Genomic DNA, 14861 nt, shown 5'->3' on the forward strand with positions numbered 1-14861 from the left:
TAAACAAATAATTCCGGCGGAGAGAAGGGGCTTCGGGATGCTCAAAATTTGAAAAAGGGCCGCAATTGGCCCCCAGGACATGCCTGTTCTACTCAAATGACATTTCTTCATAGGAATATGCATCAGGAAACCATCATATATGATGAGCCATCAATGAAGTGACAAATCAAGCTTGGCTGGGCTTCTCTTGGATGGATATGTATTTGGTAGGTAGGTAAATTTTAATGCGGTGCTTGACTGGCATCAGCATCTATATCTAAAGTTCTACATAATGTATAATATAAAATGTGATAATTAAAAGAAGAGTTAAAAACGAAATAAAAGGTGAGAGGATGAAAATTGAAAGTATCAAGGAATGTAATTTTATTGAACAGTATTTGCTGCCTACTCTCATGGTGATTAGGGCATTTATATAGGCCTAAATATGGACTGCTGACTAGTACCATTCAGTCTTTATACAATACATCGACAATATTGTTCTTTTGGTAAAAGAAATGACTACCACTGGCAAGAATAACTCCGAACTAGTGCAATGTTGAGTAAGGTCGCCAAAAGCAAGAATATAAAAAGAGAGAATAGTCCATTAAAACACTTTATGTAAAAAATATCTGAGTCATTATTCACTTTATGTCAGCTACCAAGTTCAAAGTTAGTGAGGGTTCTGAGAAGCCACTTGTGCCTCCAATCATTTCACTTCCATTGTTATTAACACGTTTTAGAGTTGAAATCAAGTACCTCAGCATTAATCTCTGTCCAATTGACTGGAAGTTGAACACAAAAAGAACCTTTCTCTTTTCCAATACTTTTTGGGGGTGGTTTCAATCCTTTCTCCATCCCTCCACCCGCACCCACCCTCTCTTCATGTTTTGTCTGGATAGAAAAATGTATGGTTTTTTACGGCAATGAAAGCCCCGTATCGGTTAATAAATGCATTCCAGGCTTCGTGCTATTCATTGGGAAGGTTTCAATCGTGTTTCTCCAAACCCGCATTTATGCAGAAATAAACTATAAACTCAGAAGTCAATGTGAGTGAGTATACTCCAGAATCAACTATTAGGGCTGACCTAATCTTGCTCCACCCCTCCACTTCCATTCTTTACACCCAGAAATTATAAGGTTAATGTTCCTATGCTTGCCTCCCCCGACGCTTTGATTTATTAAAGGAGACTGTATTTGCATACATAGTTGGCGTAATTCAGTTTAGTTATGTGATCACCTTCGTTTCTCCACGCCCAAAATATTATCGCACCGACTTGACCTTTATAGTATTTTCTCAGACCATTTTATTTTGCAATCGACGTGGGACTTCCCCCCCCCCGTTCCTTTTCCCAACGGTTCTTAAGAGGGGGGGAATGGGGGCGCATCCTGGCGGCGACCGCCTTTGTCCCCCCTTGAACCTCGCGAGGAAGAGCGCTCGCAGTTCGGTGTGTAAAGTACAGCCTAAGAGCCTGGGGGCACCTTCCTTCTTCGCTCTGCCTTGTGTGCGTGTGTGTGTCTCGTCTCCTCTCTCTCTCCTTTTCTCCCTCTCCCTCCCCAGCCTGTGTGTGAGCTGCGAGCACCGCCGCCGCCGCTGCCCTTTGATCCCTGCATTAGTGTTAGTTAGGGGCTTGGAGACACACAGGGAGCAGCCATAGACACCGCCGCACCAGCCCTCATTATTGGCACCGCATATGAGCACACACTCTTCCCCTCGTCCATTAGATCCATTTCCATTGAGGAATATTGCGACCGGGGACAAACCAGGTGCACGACCGGGGGGCAGAAAAAGAAAAGGTGGGGGAGGAAGGGCAAGGAAAAGGGGAGCGGGGAATCCCTTCCCCTTGGCTCCAGGAAAAGCGGCTTTCTAACCGCCTCCCCCCCCCCCCCTTGCCCACGAGAAGAAAAGCAACCTCTGCTGGGCAGCTCCCCTTGCCCCGCTTTGTGCCTGCCTCTGTCACTCTTTGGGATTTTTTTTTCCTTTGGTCTCCCATTAAACCAAGGAGGAGAATGTGAAAAGGGGGGAAAATGCCCAGGAGGAAGCAGGAGCAACCCAAGCGCCTCTCTTCACGTAAGTGCTCCCTTTTCCCCCCTCTTCTCTGTCCCCCCTACCTCCCCCCTTTTTCCTTCTCTGCCTGTCCCCGTCCTTCCCCTCTGCAGCCTCCTCCGTTGTTTTGTGCATTAGTTTAGGGTTACAGAGGTGAAACTGACAAAGACAGCACCCGGGTTATGCCTCTTTTAGGTCTGAGCTAAGGCAGCCATGTTGGTGATGAACAGCCTTGTGCCCTTTTAATTTTTTTTCTCCTCTCTCCCCGTCTCTCTCTCTCTCCCTGTGTGTCTGAGTGCGTCTGTGTGAGCGCGAGAGAGGGAGTGCGTGTGTATGTGTGTGTGTGTGTGGCTTTCCCTCCTCTCTTTCTTCGCTCTTCTAGCTCTTTCCCCTCCCCTTTCTTTTGATTGTGCATTTGTGTGCGTGTACGGACGGGTTTCTCCCCTGTAGTATGAAGGGGGTGTTTTTTTTTTTATTGGGGTGGGGAGTCGCAACTGGAAGGGTTTTCTGGTGTCTTGTGCGGAATCGATTGCGAGGTCCGTCTCCGGCTAAAGGTTGCGGCTGGGCTGGTCGGCCTCGGGAGCCGGGGAGGAGGCGGGAGAAGGCGAAGAGCAGCGGGGAGGGCGAGGCAGTGGAGGGGGGGATAGGATAGAGGGACACAGGAGAGTCCTGTGGGTCTGCCGCTTTGCCGCCGCCGAGAAGTGCGGGGAGGGCGAGAGGGAGATCGTGGCATGCGAGGTCCCTGCAGAGCAGAGGGGGTGGCGGAGGCGGCGGCATAGCAGCGGCGGTGCCAGGCGAGCTGGAGTCTTCTTCGCCTCCTCGCTGCAATAAAATGAAGGGTCAGATGCAGCCTCGGCGAGCCAGAGGTTTCCGCGTCCCTGCCCCAGAGCAGACCAGCAGAAGGAAGGGCTAGAGAGCGCGCATCGCCCCCACTTCTCCCCACCCGGTGCGGGCAGCGCACATACAACACCGCAGTTCTCTCTCCCCCCCCCACCACCTTCCCCGACGGTTTGCGCCCCCCCTCCACCCCAGCCCCCCTCCACCCCAGCCCCCCTCCTCAATTCTTCGCAAAGCAGTTAACTTTTTTCTTCTGCTTCTCTCTGGAATGGAGAAGTGGCCGGGCGTTCTTTACAGAGAAGGAAGGGGAATATCTCCGGGCGAATAAGAGAACACATTTGAAAAAGACCTTTAAAGCCACTCGGGGCTCCTTTTTGGTTGGCCTCCAAAGAAAAGAGGAATGAAGGCGGGGGTGGATTGGAGGGGTCACCCCCCCCGCCTTTCCTCCCTGCCCCCGCACAGACGTTCAGTGCAGCCTCGCTTGGCCCCTCCCTGGCTGCGCCCCGAGGTTCGTTGTCGGCAGGCTGAACTGCTTATGTGTCAAAGCCACGGTCGGTCACCTGAAGTTCACCCGGGAGGGGGAGCGAGAGGAAGGCAAAGCGAAGATTGTGGCGGGTGGCTGATGAGGGGGTGCTCGTGTGTGCGGGGGGGTGAGCGAGCCTGCCCTCATCGCAGGGGAAGAGGCGATCGATTACTGGTTCACATGTATAATTAATGAGAGTTGATAGAGGGAACGATTCCCTGGGCTACCAACCCCGCCCCCTCCCACTTTCTCCCCCCCCCCCCTCCGCCGCCCTGTCCTAGTCTGGTAGCCACTTCTTCCTCTCCCTCCTGCCGCCCAGAATACAGAATCAGCCTGGCACACATGATCCGGGGCTGAGGTAGGGAAAAGGAAGGGCACGGCATGGCACTTGGGGGAGCGCGCGCGCACAGCCTTCCTTTTCCTTGCCGCGTAAACTCGGGGCTGAAGGGCTTCCTGTTTGACCCCTCCCAGCACAGGGCTCGATTCCACATTCACCTCCCTTCCCCCCCCCCCCCCCCGGCCACCCTGCAGTCGGCCTCGCGGTTTTAAAAAGGGATATATTTATAGTTATAAAGCCAAGAATCGTGCACCTATGAAAACCGAATTCAGGAAGCTTGTATAAGTGAGTTTCCTGAACCCGCAAGGGACTCCTATTGCCGTTTCCCTATTCTCGGGGTGGTGGTGGTGGTGATAGTGATGCTTTGCAAGAAACAGAGAGGGCGGGGGGAGAGACACGTTTGTGTTTTAAAAGTGCCTAGTTGTGAAATACCATACAAGACAACATAACAGCAAATTATAATTTGAAATATAAAGTTGTTTTGTTTCTAACTGGTGTGTGTGTGTGTGCGCGCGCGCGCAGAAAGTCTGGGCGTAGAGTTTGGAAGGCCCGTTGTGCTTGCTGTTAAAGAGCAATGCAAGCAGCTGCAAACTGCCCTGCTAGCGACCTTGACCTGGCCCTGGCTCTCCTGCCCTTTCTGTCTGTTTCTCCAGGGCAGAGATGAAATTCTGTCTCCATTTTAGCTCATTCAGGAAGGATTTGTCTTGCAACAAAACTAGGCAGTTTCTAGTTTTGCTTTTAGGTGTATCTGAATTTTAACTTTATCTCCCTCCCCAGAATTGCAAGTTTTATTGCTCACTCAGGCCAGCTGCTTGTAGAAAAGTGAACATTATTTAAACTACAAGGTGCACTGGCGTTTGGAAACATTGAGAGTTTTTTAAAAAATGTATCATATTTCTCCAGTTTTCATGCTTAGTTTTAATACATTAATGATTTTCAGACATGCATGCCTCAGAAGGGAAGAGTTGTATTTAGCCTCATTTCTGATGAAATGTGAACTTGCCTTTGTTCTGCTTTTATCATCAGTATATTTTAGAAAATAAAAACGTTAATTTGTTATTGAGGCTTCCATAAAAAAGGAGAATTTGTTTATGTGTATGTGAAACCTTTGTAATGTTTGTTTTCAGTGGGAAATTTAGATAAATGTGTTCTTTGAAAAGAACCTAAGTAGTATTCTACACCTCATTATAAGTGATAAATTGAGCTTGCTTCTCAAAAACTAGCTATACTGAAGTTGAAAAAACTTATTTCTGAACAGATGTGTTTTAAAAATCAGTGTATATTTTAATCAATGATTATTTTTAAGCAAGAGAAATTAACAAGCAAATCCAATGCTAGTATGTTTAAACATGTGAGCATAGTTTGACTTTATTTGTGAGCAAATAAACTATATATATATATATATATATATATATATATATATATATATATATATATATATATATATATATATATATATATATATATATATATATATATATGTTCTTAAGATACAGTATTTATTCCTGCAATATCGCATTTCAGAAATGTTGTGATATTAATTGAAATAAAATGCTACCATATGATTGTGCTGGACTTGTAAGTGCTAAAAAATAAGTTCATTTACTTTGTAAAAAGTTGAGATAAATACATGAGGAAATTTTTGATCTAAATATATGTCTTGAGGAAAAAATGTTTTATATAGCATAAAATATACAATGCTTAATCATAGGAGTAGAGAACATTATATAATATGCTATTTAGATAGATATATAGATGGACAGTCAGAGCAAAGGTTTTCTTTTGCAACTTCATCTCCTGGGATCAAATGAATTAATCCAGTAACAAGGCAGTTATTGAACGAAAATCTAGAAAGCCTTATTTCTGGTTCTCTGAAGAAATGAGGGAAACGTACACTCCTGTCAATTTCACTGCAACTCTGCAAACCTGGGGAAAGTTGCAAATATTTGCAGTTTTGCAGCTGCAGTAGCAAGCAGCCAGGTTCTACTGTGAAAAGTGCTTGGTTGCAAAGAATACTGAAATGCTAACCTCTTGACTTTACAAATCACATTTGCTTTTAAATAGAAACAGAAGGAATGGCATCCTTGCAGCCAGAAAGGCTCCCCTTGAAACAACCAGAATTTTTTTAAAATTCAATTGGCTAAACCAGTTCACATATCCTATACTAAAAATATGAGGCAGGGAATTTTGTTACTATTTATTAGCAAGAGAGAGGACCAAGAGTTGAAAGTATGTTCTTTGTATTTTGTCAGAATTGAAGGAGATTGTGGGATAAGAATTGAAAGGATTGGGGAATGAGTAATAGTGTGTTCTTTTGTGCGTATGTTTATTTTACAGCTATGTATTTAAATTGTATTTACTATTTTTAATGAAACATTTGATAATGTATGATGTTTCCACTAATAACTTACTTTGAACCTTCTTCAATTTATGACTGTCTCACCCAAAAATGTACCTAAAAATATAACACACACACACACACACCGCCACAATATTTAGAATTTATAAAAAGTATTTGATACATCTTTTAACTAGGAAGAGTGAATTGGTATTATTGCTTAGAATTTTGAGGTTATGAACTAAGATTTTCAAGTCATTTTCATTCATAAAGTTAGCAAAAATGGATAGGGAATTAAAACTATGCTCTAGAGTCTAGTGATGGTGAACCTATGGCACATGTTCCACAGGTGGCACATGTAGCCATATTTGCTGGCACGTGAGCTGTCATTTCCAGCGCGCATACACATGCCAGCCAGCTGATTTTCAGCCTTCCGGAGGGCCAGGGGAAAGCCTCCAGAGCCTGGGGAGGGCAAAAAATAGTCCAATGGGCCTAACTTCCGCCCCTCCGAGGAAATTTTCTCAGGGGGACCTCCCCCGACCACCTGGAGGAAATACCAAGCTCAACTTGGAAGCAAGCAGTGCAGCCCGTGTGTGGGGTTGTACATGCATGTGCATGTGGGGGGCGCTTTGCATTATGGGTGCCCACACACGTGCTATTGTGTGCGTGCCCTGGCATTTTTGGCACCCAACAACAAAAAGGTTAGCCATCACTGGTCTAGGCTAAAAGTTCCCACTTAGATCATCGTGTGATCAGAAATGATTTTCAACACGAAATCAAAAGTTGCTTGTTCTAATTTTATTCTTACTTGTTGATAAATCAGTTTGATATTATACCATCTTCGTACTTGGAATCAGATAGGGTATGAGTAGCAATGAAGTACAGGTAGTCCTTAATTTCTAACAATTCAATAGTGATTGTTACAACGGCACTGAAAAAAGTGACTTAATGACTCTTTTTCACAGTTACAACCTTTGCAGCATCACCATAATTGTGATCAAAATTCAGATGCTTGGCAATGGTTCATATTTATAACTTGTTGTGTCCCAAATAAATAAATAAATAAATACTTCATTTTAGCTGTACTGATGAGAGCAAAAGTGCAAAAATACACAAAATGACCACAGAAGCTAAGATAAGACCACAAGGGGTTATGCATAGAGCTACCAGGTGACTAATGCATGACACTTTGTTTTGACTGGAAAGGGTAGCGAGTCACAAGGCAACTGTCACCGACAAGTTCTAGCTTGCGTGTTGAGTACAAAACAAATGATGAGTACTGGGACAAAATTTTCTCATCAAAATGCATTGAGTACCAAATTTGATGACTTTCAAAGCAGTTGTGTACCAAGGTACTATTGTATACAAGATCCCAGTTTTGCTTAAGTAAGTTATTCCCATAAAGTCAGTGAGGAATGATGGGGTTGTAAATGGCTGCTAGATTCTGCTTCTGTAAAATAGGAATTGAAGTAATGTATGTGTGCAAGAGGTAATTGTAGGGATGGAAGGGCAGCCTTCAGATTGCTTAAGGGCTCTGTAACCTTGGGGCTCTGGGGGTCATTGTTTGAGGCAATGACATACAATGAGAAGGGCTGGAATTTTTTCTAAGTTTCAGATGAGTTCTTTATATTCTGTTCATTCTATTTTAAGAGCTATATTACATCTTGCTTCACAGTGGAAGAAAATTGTCCTTTCAAATTTCAGCAACATAGTCAAAAAGATGCTAAAGTTACAAAAAGGATTCTTTGAAACTACAGACAGTTGTAGGTTATCCATTGATGCTCTAGGAAAGTAATTGTCAAGTGACCGAAGGTATAAATGAAGGTGTAATTGGAGCTGGGCAGAAAAGGAAGAAATAGTACAAATAGAAGAGGTGAATTAAATATATCCAATGAAATCTGAAAGTTTGGAGACTTCAGAAATTTTATGGTATAAAGAAGAAGAAATCCAAAAGATTTGCAAAATACATTCATGATCATGTAGTGCAGTGATGGCGAACCTTTTTTGGCTCGCGTGCCATAAGTGGGGGAAGCGCAGGGGGGTAATGTGCAGGCGTGCCACACCCATATTGCAATGCGCGACCCCACAGTGCGCATGCGCACACTACAGGTGCTCCCCCCATTTTGTGCATGCTTTTTTTGCCCTCCGCAGGCTCCAGAGGCTTTATAGGAGCCTGGGGAGGGCGAAAACAGCCTCCCCTGCCCCCCGGAAGCTTGAGGACCTTCAGGATGCTTCCCTGAAGCCTCCAGAGCAGTCAAAACGACGCTCCGAGCAAACCGGAAGTCCGTCCCTGAACTTCCGGTTTGCCTATAGGGCAGTTTTTTTGCGCTCCGGAGGGCCTCCGGGGGGGGGGGTGAGACTCTTTTCGCCCTCCCCAGGCTCCTATAAAGGCTCTGAAGCCTGGGGAGGGTGGAAAATGGCTTTAAAAAAGGGTGAACTCAGCTGGCTCCACATGCTACCTGTGGCACGCGTGCCATAGGGTCGCCATCACTGATGTAGTATATCTTGGAACAGCCCTCTAACCTATAACAGGGAAGTGAGAATTTGCAGATACATATTCTAGCTGTAGATCAGGGGTCCTCAAACTTTTTAAATGGGGCCAATTCATGGTCCCTCAGATTGTTGGAAGGCCAGACTGGGTGGGTGGGCGTGGCTAGGTGGTCATGTGACTGGGTGGGCATGGCCAATTTAGCAGTCCATTAAACAGTACACACAAACTAATTTGTTATGCTCCTGGGGATGGAAAGCAGGTTAGTGAAGGGATCTGGCTGCCTTGGGGAAGGGGGGAGTGTGTGAGGGACTTCTGTTTGTGTGTGTGTGTTTCCTCCCTCCCTCTCTCTCTCTCTCTCTCTGCTGGGGAGGCCAAAAAAGGACCCATTTTTGGCCTCCTGAGTCCTCCACACATCTCAATTTTGGCCTCTTTGGCCTCCAGTACAACTCTGCTGCCCAAAGACAGACCTGAGGCCTCCGTGTGTCCTGTTTTGAGCTCAGCCTCCAGAAGGCGGGTGGGGGCAGGCGGGTAGGTGGGGCGATGTGGGCAGGGCAGCCTTGTGGTCCCGCAAGGGCTGGATTAATGGCTTCATTGGGCTGTAGTTTGAGGACCTCTGCTGTAGATGATGGTGGAGATGCATGCATAGGAACAAGAAACAATAATTCATAGGAACTTAATTTCATTTTGGAATGGTGGTGGCGATGCAAATAGGAACAAAAAACCATAAACAGTTGATCATTGCTTGCAAGTTTAGCAGTGTCACACAAGATAACTTTCAAGTTATTCTAGTTAAGATTAAGCTTTGATTTCTAAATCTTAGCAATGTATGTATTAGTAAAGAATCAGTGGAGTTTAATGGCTGAGTAATGAATGCAGGATTCCAGTGTTTAAATTTATGGGTTTTAATAAGAAAAACTAATTCATATGTATATATATTCAGAAAAAAATCCTACTGAGTATGATGGGGCTAATTCTTAGAAAATTGATATCGGATTAAAAGATTGTGGTATATTATGTTACAACTTTGCTACTAATATCTACTAATTTTGTGAATCACAGTTTACAGCAGATTGCTTATTAGGGCCATACAAATGCTCTTATATTCTGTTGGCTTTTTTCATGCATAATAAAATACTGGGCTAGCTAAAAATATTAACTTTACAAGTTTTAAACGGTTCTCACAGAGAAAAAACAGAATGATGAAGTATGTAAGCAAGCAGCTTGGTATGCAGCAGTTATAGTAAGTAGAAATAATTTATACTATATACTATTTTCCCTGTTTTAGTACACTATTGGAAGTGCTAGATCGTATTTATTTTACTAATTATATTTCTGTTTATCTTCATCTCTATGTTCATATGTATAAGCCCATTATACTGTACTTGAGTAGTGAGCACCATATTAAAGTGTAGCAAATAGGAAATATGGATACATATGTTAAAAGTGGGCTAGGCTGATGTAGTGAGAGACTAGTTGCAACTAGACATGTAAACTAATTTCAGGTGTGTGTGTGTGTGTGTATGGGAAAAGACCCAAATATAAGACCAGCATATGTATTTGGGTCTTTTTCCGTGTATGATTGAGATTGGCAACGTTTCGGCGAGGTCTCACTCGCCATCTTCAGGCTGGGTTTTGGGCTTAAAGTCTAGTCGGAGCTGCCGTCTTTCTACAAATCTTGATGGGGGTGTGTGGAGTGCTGGCGTTTCAGTAAGTGGAATGATTGGTTATGTGGATGTATCATGTTTGGTAGATTGGTGCTGAGTGGTGCTGGCTGTGTGTCCATTGTTTCGTGTTGTAACGGCCTGGGTGGTGGGTGGGGCTTGTTTGTTGATTAGGGCTGGTTTCCAGATGTCTGGTAGGCGGGAGGTATCACGCTTATTCATGTTGTGGAGGTATTTCTCTATTTCAATAGCTTCCATAATTATTCTCTTGTTGAAGTGTTCAGTTTTGGAGATTAACCTGGTTCCTTCAAAATTAATTTCATGTCCTGTAGCTTTAAGGTGCAGGAAAAGGGAGTAAGTTTTTTCTTTTTCCTTACTGCGTTCTTATGACGATGGCGAGTGAGACCTCGCCGAAACATTGCCAAGACAATCTAAATCTTACACGGGAAAAGACCCGAATACAATAAGACCAGCTTACCTACACCCATGAAAATCTACAAACACACACACACACATATACATACATACATACATACATACATACATACATACATACATACATACATACATACGTTATTTCTCTTGGTAGAAAAGCCTCAAAGTGGAGCCTTACTATTCCTATACTGCAGAGTTATGGCCTTGTGATGTTTTGTGACATAGATAAAGTTTATTGCTCAATAGAGCCAGTTTGGTGTTATAGTTTGGTGTTATATTTTGATGTTTATAGCTAGAAATCAGAAGAATGTGAAGCCAGCTAGATGACCTTGGGCCACACACTCTCAACCCTAGGAAGCAGGCAATGCAAATCACTTCCAAAATCTTGCCAAGAAAAGGCAGGGATTGGTCAAGATCAGGGGTGTCAAACTGGATTTCTTTGAGGGCCGGATCAGCATTGTAGGGAGAGACAGGATGGGTGCCTCCTGCAGCACTTTGCCAGCCAAAACGGAAAGTGGGTCTGCATCCGGTCCTCCTGCAACTCTTTTTTGGCCTTCATGGCCTCTTGCAGCACTCTGCTGGCCAAAAACATGTTGCATTGAGGCCCCATTAGGCCCCCATGCAGCCCATTTTTGGACTTGTGCAGCACTATGCTGGCCAAACACAGACCTCATGAAGCATATGTGGGGCTAGGTTTTGGCCGGTAGAGTGCTGCAGGAGGCCATGGAGCTGAAAACAAGGCGTGGGTGAGCTGTGGGCAGCACTTCCATGCCACATTTTGGCTGGCAAAGTGCTGCAGGAAGCTGTTCAGGCAGAAAATGGGATGTGGGGGTGTGTGCTCAGTCCCCCCCATTCCCGTTTTGCGCAGCAGAGTGCTGCAGGAGGCATCCATCACATCTCCCCTCCTCTCCCTGCCTCCCCCGCCAGCCCGCGGGTCTTGAGTTTGACACCCCTGGTCAAGATAGTTGTAAGAACTCAACACTGACTTGAAGACATACAACAAGAAGAACATTGCCCTGTATTTTCATTATATTTTTCAAAACTCTGCATATGCAGATTGCACAGTGTTGTCTCTTCTTCAGTGTTTTCCAAATCTAGGAAGTTTCAATCAACTTAATGAGTTTTGTTTGAACAAATATGAGAGTCATTTTTTAAATATGAAAATATTGAATATTGAGAGCCATTTTAGTCTAGTGGTTAAGGCTCCTGGCTAGAAACCAAGAGACCATCAAGTCCTGAAAGCTTGTTAGGTGACCTTGGGCCAGTCATTCACTCTCAGCCCAAATTATCTCACAGGGTTGTTGTGAGGAAAATAGAAGGAATTTGTGTTTTGAATTTGATCGTCTCTTTGAGTAAAATAACAAAGGTGTGGTATAAGTAAATAAGTAAGAATGAAGCTAATGTCAAAATGATGCAGAATTGTGGACAGTCACCCACCCAAGAGTAAAGACATTGATTAATAGAACTTTACAAAATTGCATGTGCCTGTTGAACTTTCATTTAGGATTTCAGTATTCCCAAAGAAAAACCAATATCCTCAGTTCTTTATATTTTATAATATCCTGCTCAGATATATTAAAATTTATTTATAAAAGGTAAAACTTTGATAAGCTAATATGTTTTGAAAATTGCTTAGTAGATACATTTCTCTCATGGACAAAGTATCTGCTATTCATTAAAGCGTGTACTTTTCCTGGCATCTGCATGAGTCTGAATTAAAATGTAGCTGTTTTAACGATCACCCTAATGGTACTATGTTCTTACAAGATCACATTCAAATCATTTTTGAAATGTGCAGCTCTTTCATGCTTGACACATTTCCTATTTTATCATTTCACTTTTTTGGGGTGCCTTAATATAATACAAAAAGTATATTCTGCAATCATGAATATGAAACAGTTAATTATTTAATATTATCACATGTTCAAATGATATCTATATGCTTTTTAAATGATTGATTCTCATATGTCTATCTGATTCTTATGTTTAAAACAATTAATATAATAAATCCACATTTTGAAAAAAGCATGTATTTTTATATTAGACTTCTTTGTATTGCAAGTTTTGAAAACATTAATTAATTTGTAAATTAATTTGTAAAGAAAGTTTTATTTTTGAAACATTTTTAGTATAATTTTGTCCCAAATTGAGTAATAGTTTATGTTTTAACAAATGTCAGAGTGTAATGTGCCTCCTGCTGTTATTCACCTTGTAAGATTCTTAGTTTCCTTTGAGTGACATTTGGGACATGGTAGAGATGCAAATGAAGGTAAAGTTCAAGTACTGACTCTATAAACAACTTTAGTAAGAGCCACAACTGTGTCCAGGGAAACGGGGAACAGAATGTATTCTTAAATGAATGACAAAATCATCACTCAATTTTTAAAAGCCCCCCCTCCATGTCAGAATGGGACATGGGAGGGCAGATTAAGAAATAATATAAAATAGAAATATTAGTCAAATGGAATTAACTATTATTAATTTATGTAATTGAATTAGAACAGACCTCAGAACTGGGTAATAAGAGCATGACTAAAGGCTTTTTGGAAGATCAAAGGGTTTCCAGCAGAAAAGATTCATAAAGTTATGTTTTCATTTTGTAAATAACATGTAATGTAAATAAAAATGATGGCTTGGTTGTTCAGTGTGTCCAGTTTATACTGCGTGATTTGCTAAGCAATGTAAATAAAAAAGTTAGCTATGGTTGTATAACCTGTTTCATTGTTATTGGCTATAGTGGGCAACTAGAAGCTTACTATAGGGCCATGATGGTGAACCTATGGCACCTATGCCCAAAGTGGCACATGGAGCCATGTTGCCTGGCACGCATGGCATCACCCGTTCCTATTTTGGATTTCTGGCGTGCTTGCACATGTGACGATTAACTGGCTTTCTGGCGTGCAGCACTGCTGGAAACTGGAAGAGCTGGTCTTCCGTTTTCCGAAGTGAGCATGCATGCCAGCCAGCTAATTATCTCATGCACATGCGTGTCAGTAACCGAAAGAGTAGTTGGTCAGCATGCATGTGATCGCCGGAAACTGAAGTTCATTTTCTAGCGTGCGCATGCCTCCTGGGCTGCTCCTTTTCCAGGTTGCGGCCCCGACAAGCGTGCATGCACTCACTCCCTTTTCGGCACTTAGTGTCAAAAATGTTCACCATTACTGCTATAGGGCATGCTTCCTAGAATCTAGTTTTAAGGACAATTTCCTATGAATCAGAATATTATATATAGCTACTGTGTTTCGCTGAAAATAAGACTGGGTCTTATTTTCTTTTGACCCCCAAAATAACCGCTTAGCGTTATTTTTGGGGAGGTCTTATTATTTTTGAGGTGCAGGAGTGGCGGCAAGTGTGGTCACCTCATGGCTGCTATTATCAGCAAGGACTTATTTTGGGGGGGGCTTATTTTAGCGCATGTGCTCAAAAGCCCGATTGGGCTTATCCAGGGAGGTCTTATTTTCAGGGAAACAGGGTATCTTTATCAAATACTGATCAGACCAATCGGATCCCATTATATATTAAAACATTTGAGTTTTTAGAACCAGTACACCTTATACTAAAATGTGCTTATGCTAGAATCTTTTCAATGTTAAATTTATTATCCATTGGTACCTATTCACTGTTTCTGAACTTTAAACAATTACCAGTCTATGAGAATAACTTAATGCCATAGCTGTTGAGTTAGCTTAGGACACTTTAGTAACAGACTTCATCAAATACTTTTGACAGTTCAAATGTCTTAAATCTGTTACAGCACTTCTGTCTATGTGTTTGCTGTCCCTCTTAGAAAAACCTGAAGATTTGTGAGACAAAAAGATTTAGTTTGGCAGAAGCCTCCTAAGACTTATTTTTCTCATGTTGGGTGATTTTCTTTCTTTAACAATACTTTCTACTACTTTGTCCAGGATGGATTTGTTTGTTTATTTATTTAATTTTTTTTGACTTGGATGTCACCTGACTACAATTGCTTTTGAATAACTCATAGCACAAAACAACTAATACTGTGACCTTTAATTTCTTCTAGCCTTCCACTCACTTTTTAAAAATAGATACTTAATAAACTTTTTTCTAATTATAAGGAATAAGTTAAGTAAGTTATCTTTGTTAAAGATAAATTGTGCTTTTATAAGAGATTCAGCAATTTTGTGTCTGAGTTCCTTACATTCTGGACCTGTATTTATTGTAACGCTGTGTGGACTTGGGGACTCTTTAAGTC

General features: G+C 42.4%; 1 protein-coding gene across 5 annotated transcripts in view; it reads left to right on the forward strand.

The window, feature by feature from the left end:
* The first annotated feature begins 1593 nt into the window (after positions 1 to 1593).
* The window catches only part of ZNF827 (zinc finger protein 827), a 136254-nt gene continuing 122986 nt past the window's right edge, over positions 1594 to 14861 (forward strand). For all 5 annotated transcript variants that reach the window (XM_081959338.1, XM_081959339.1, XM_081959340.1 and 2 more), the window contains exon 1: positions 1594 to 2047. In XM_081959338.1, coding sequence (XP_081815464.1) covers positions 2005 to 2047 — 43 coding nt within the window. In that variant the 5' untranslated portion in view covers positions 1594 to 2004. The remainder of the gene's footprint in view (positions 2048 to 14861) is intronic.

Source organism: Natrix helvetica, assembly GCF_964273705.1.
Source record: "Natrix helvetica genome assembly, chromosome: 7".
NCBI lineage: Eukaryota > Metazoa > Chordata > Lepidosauria > Squamata > Natricidae > Natrix > Natrix helvetica.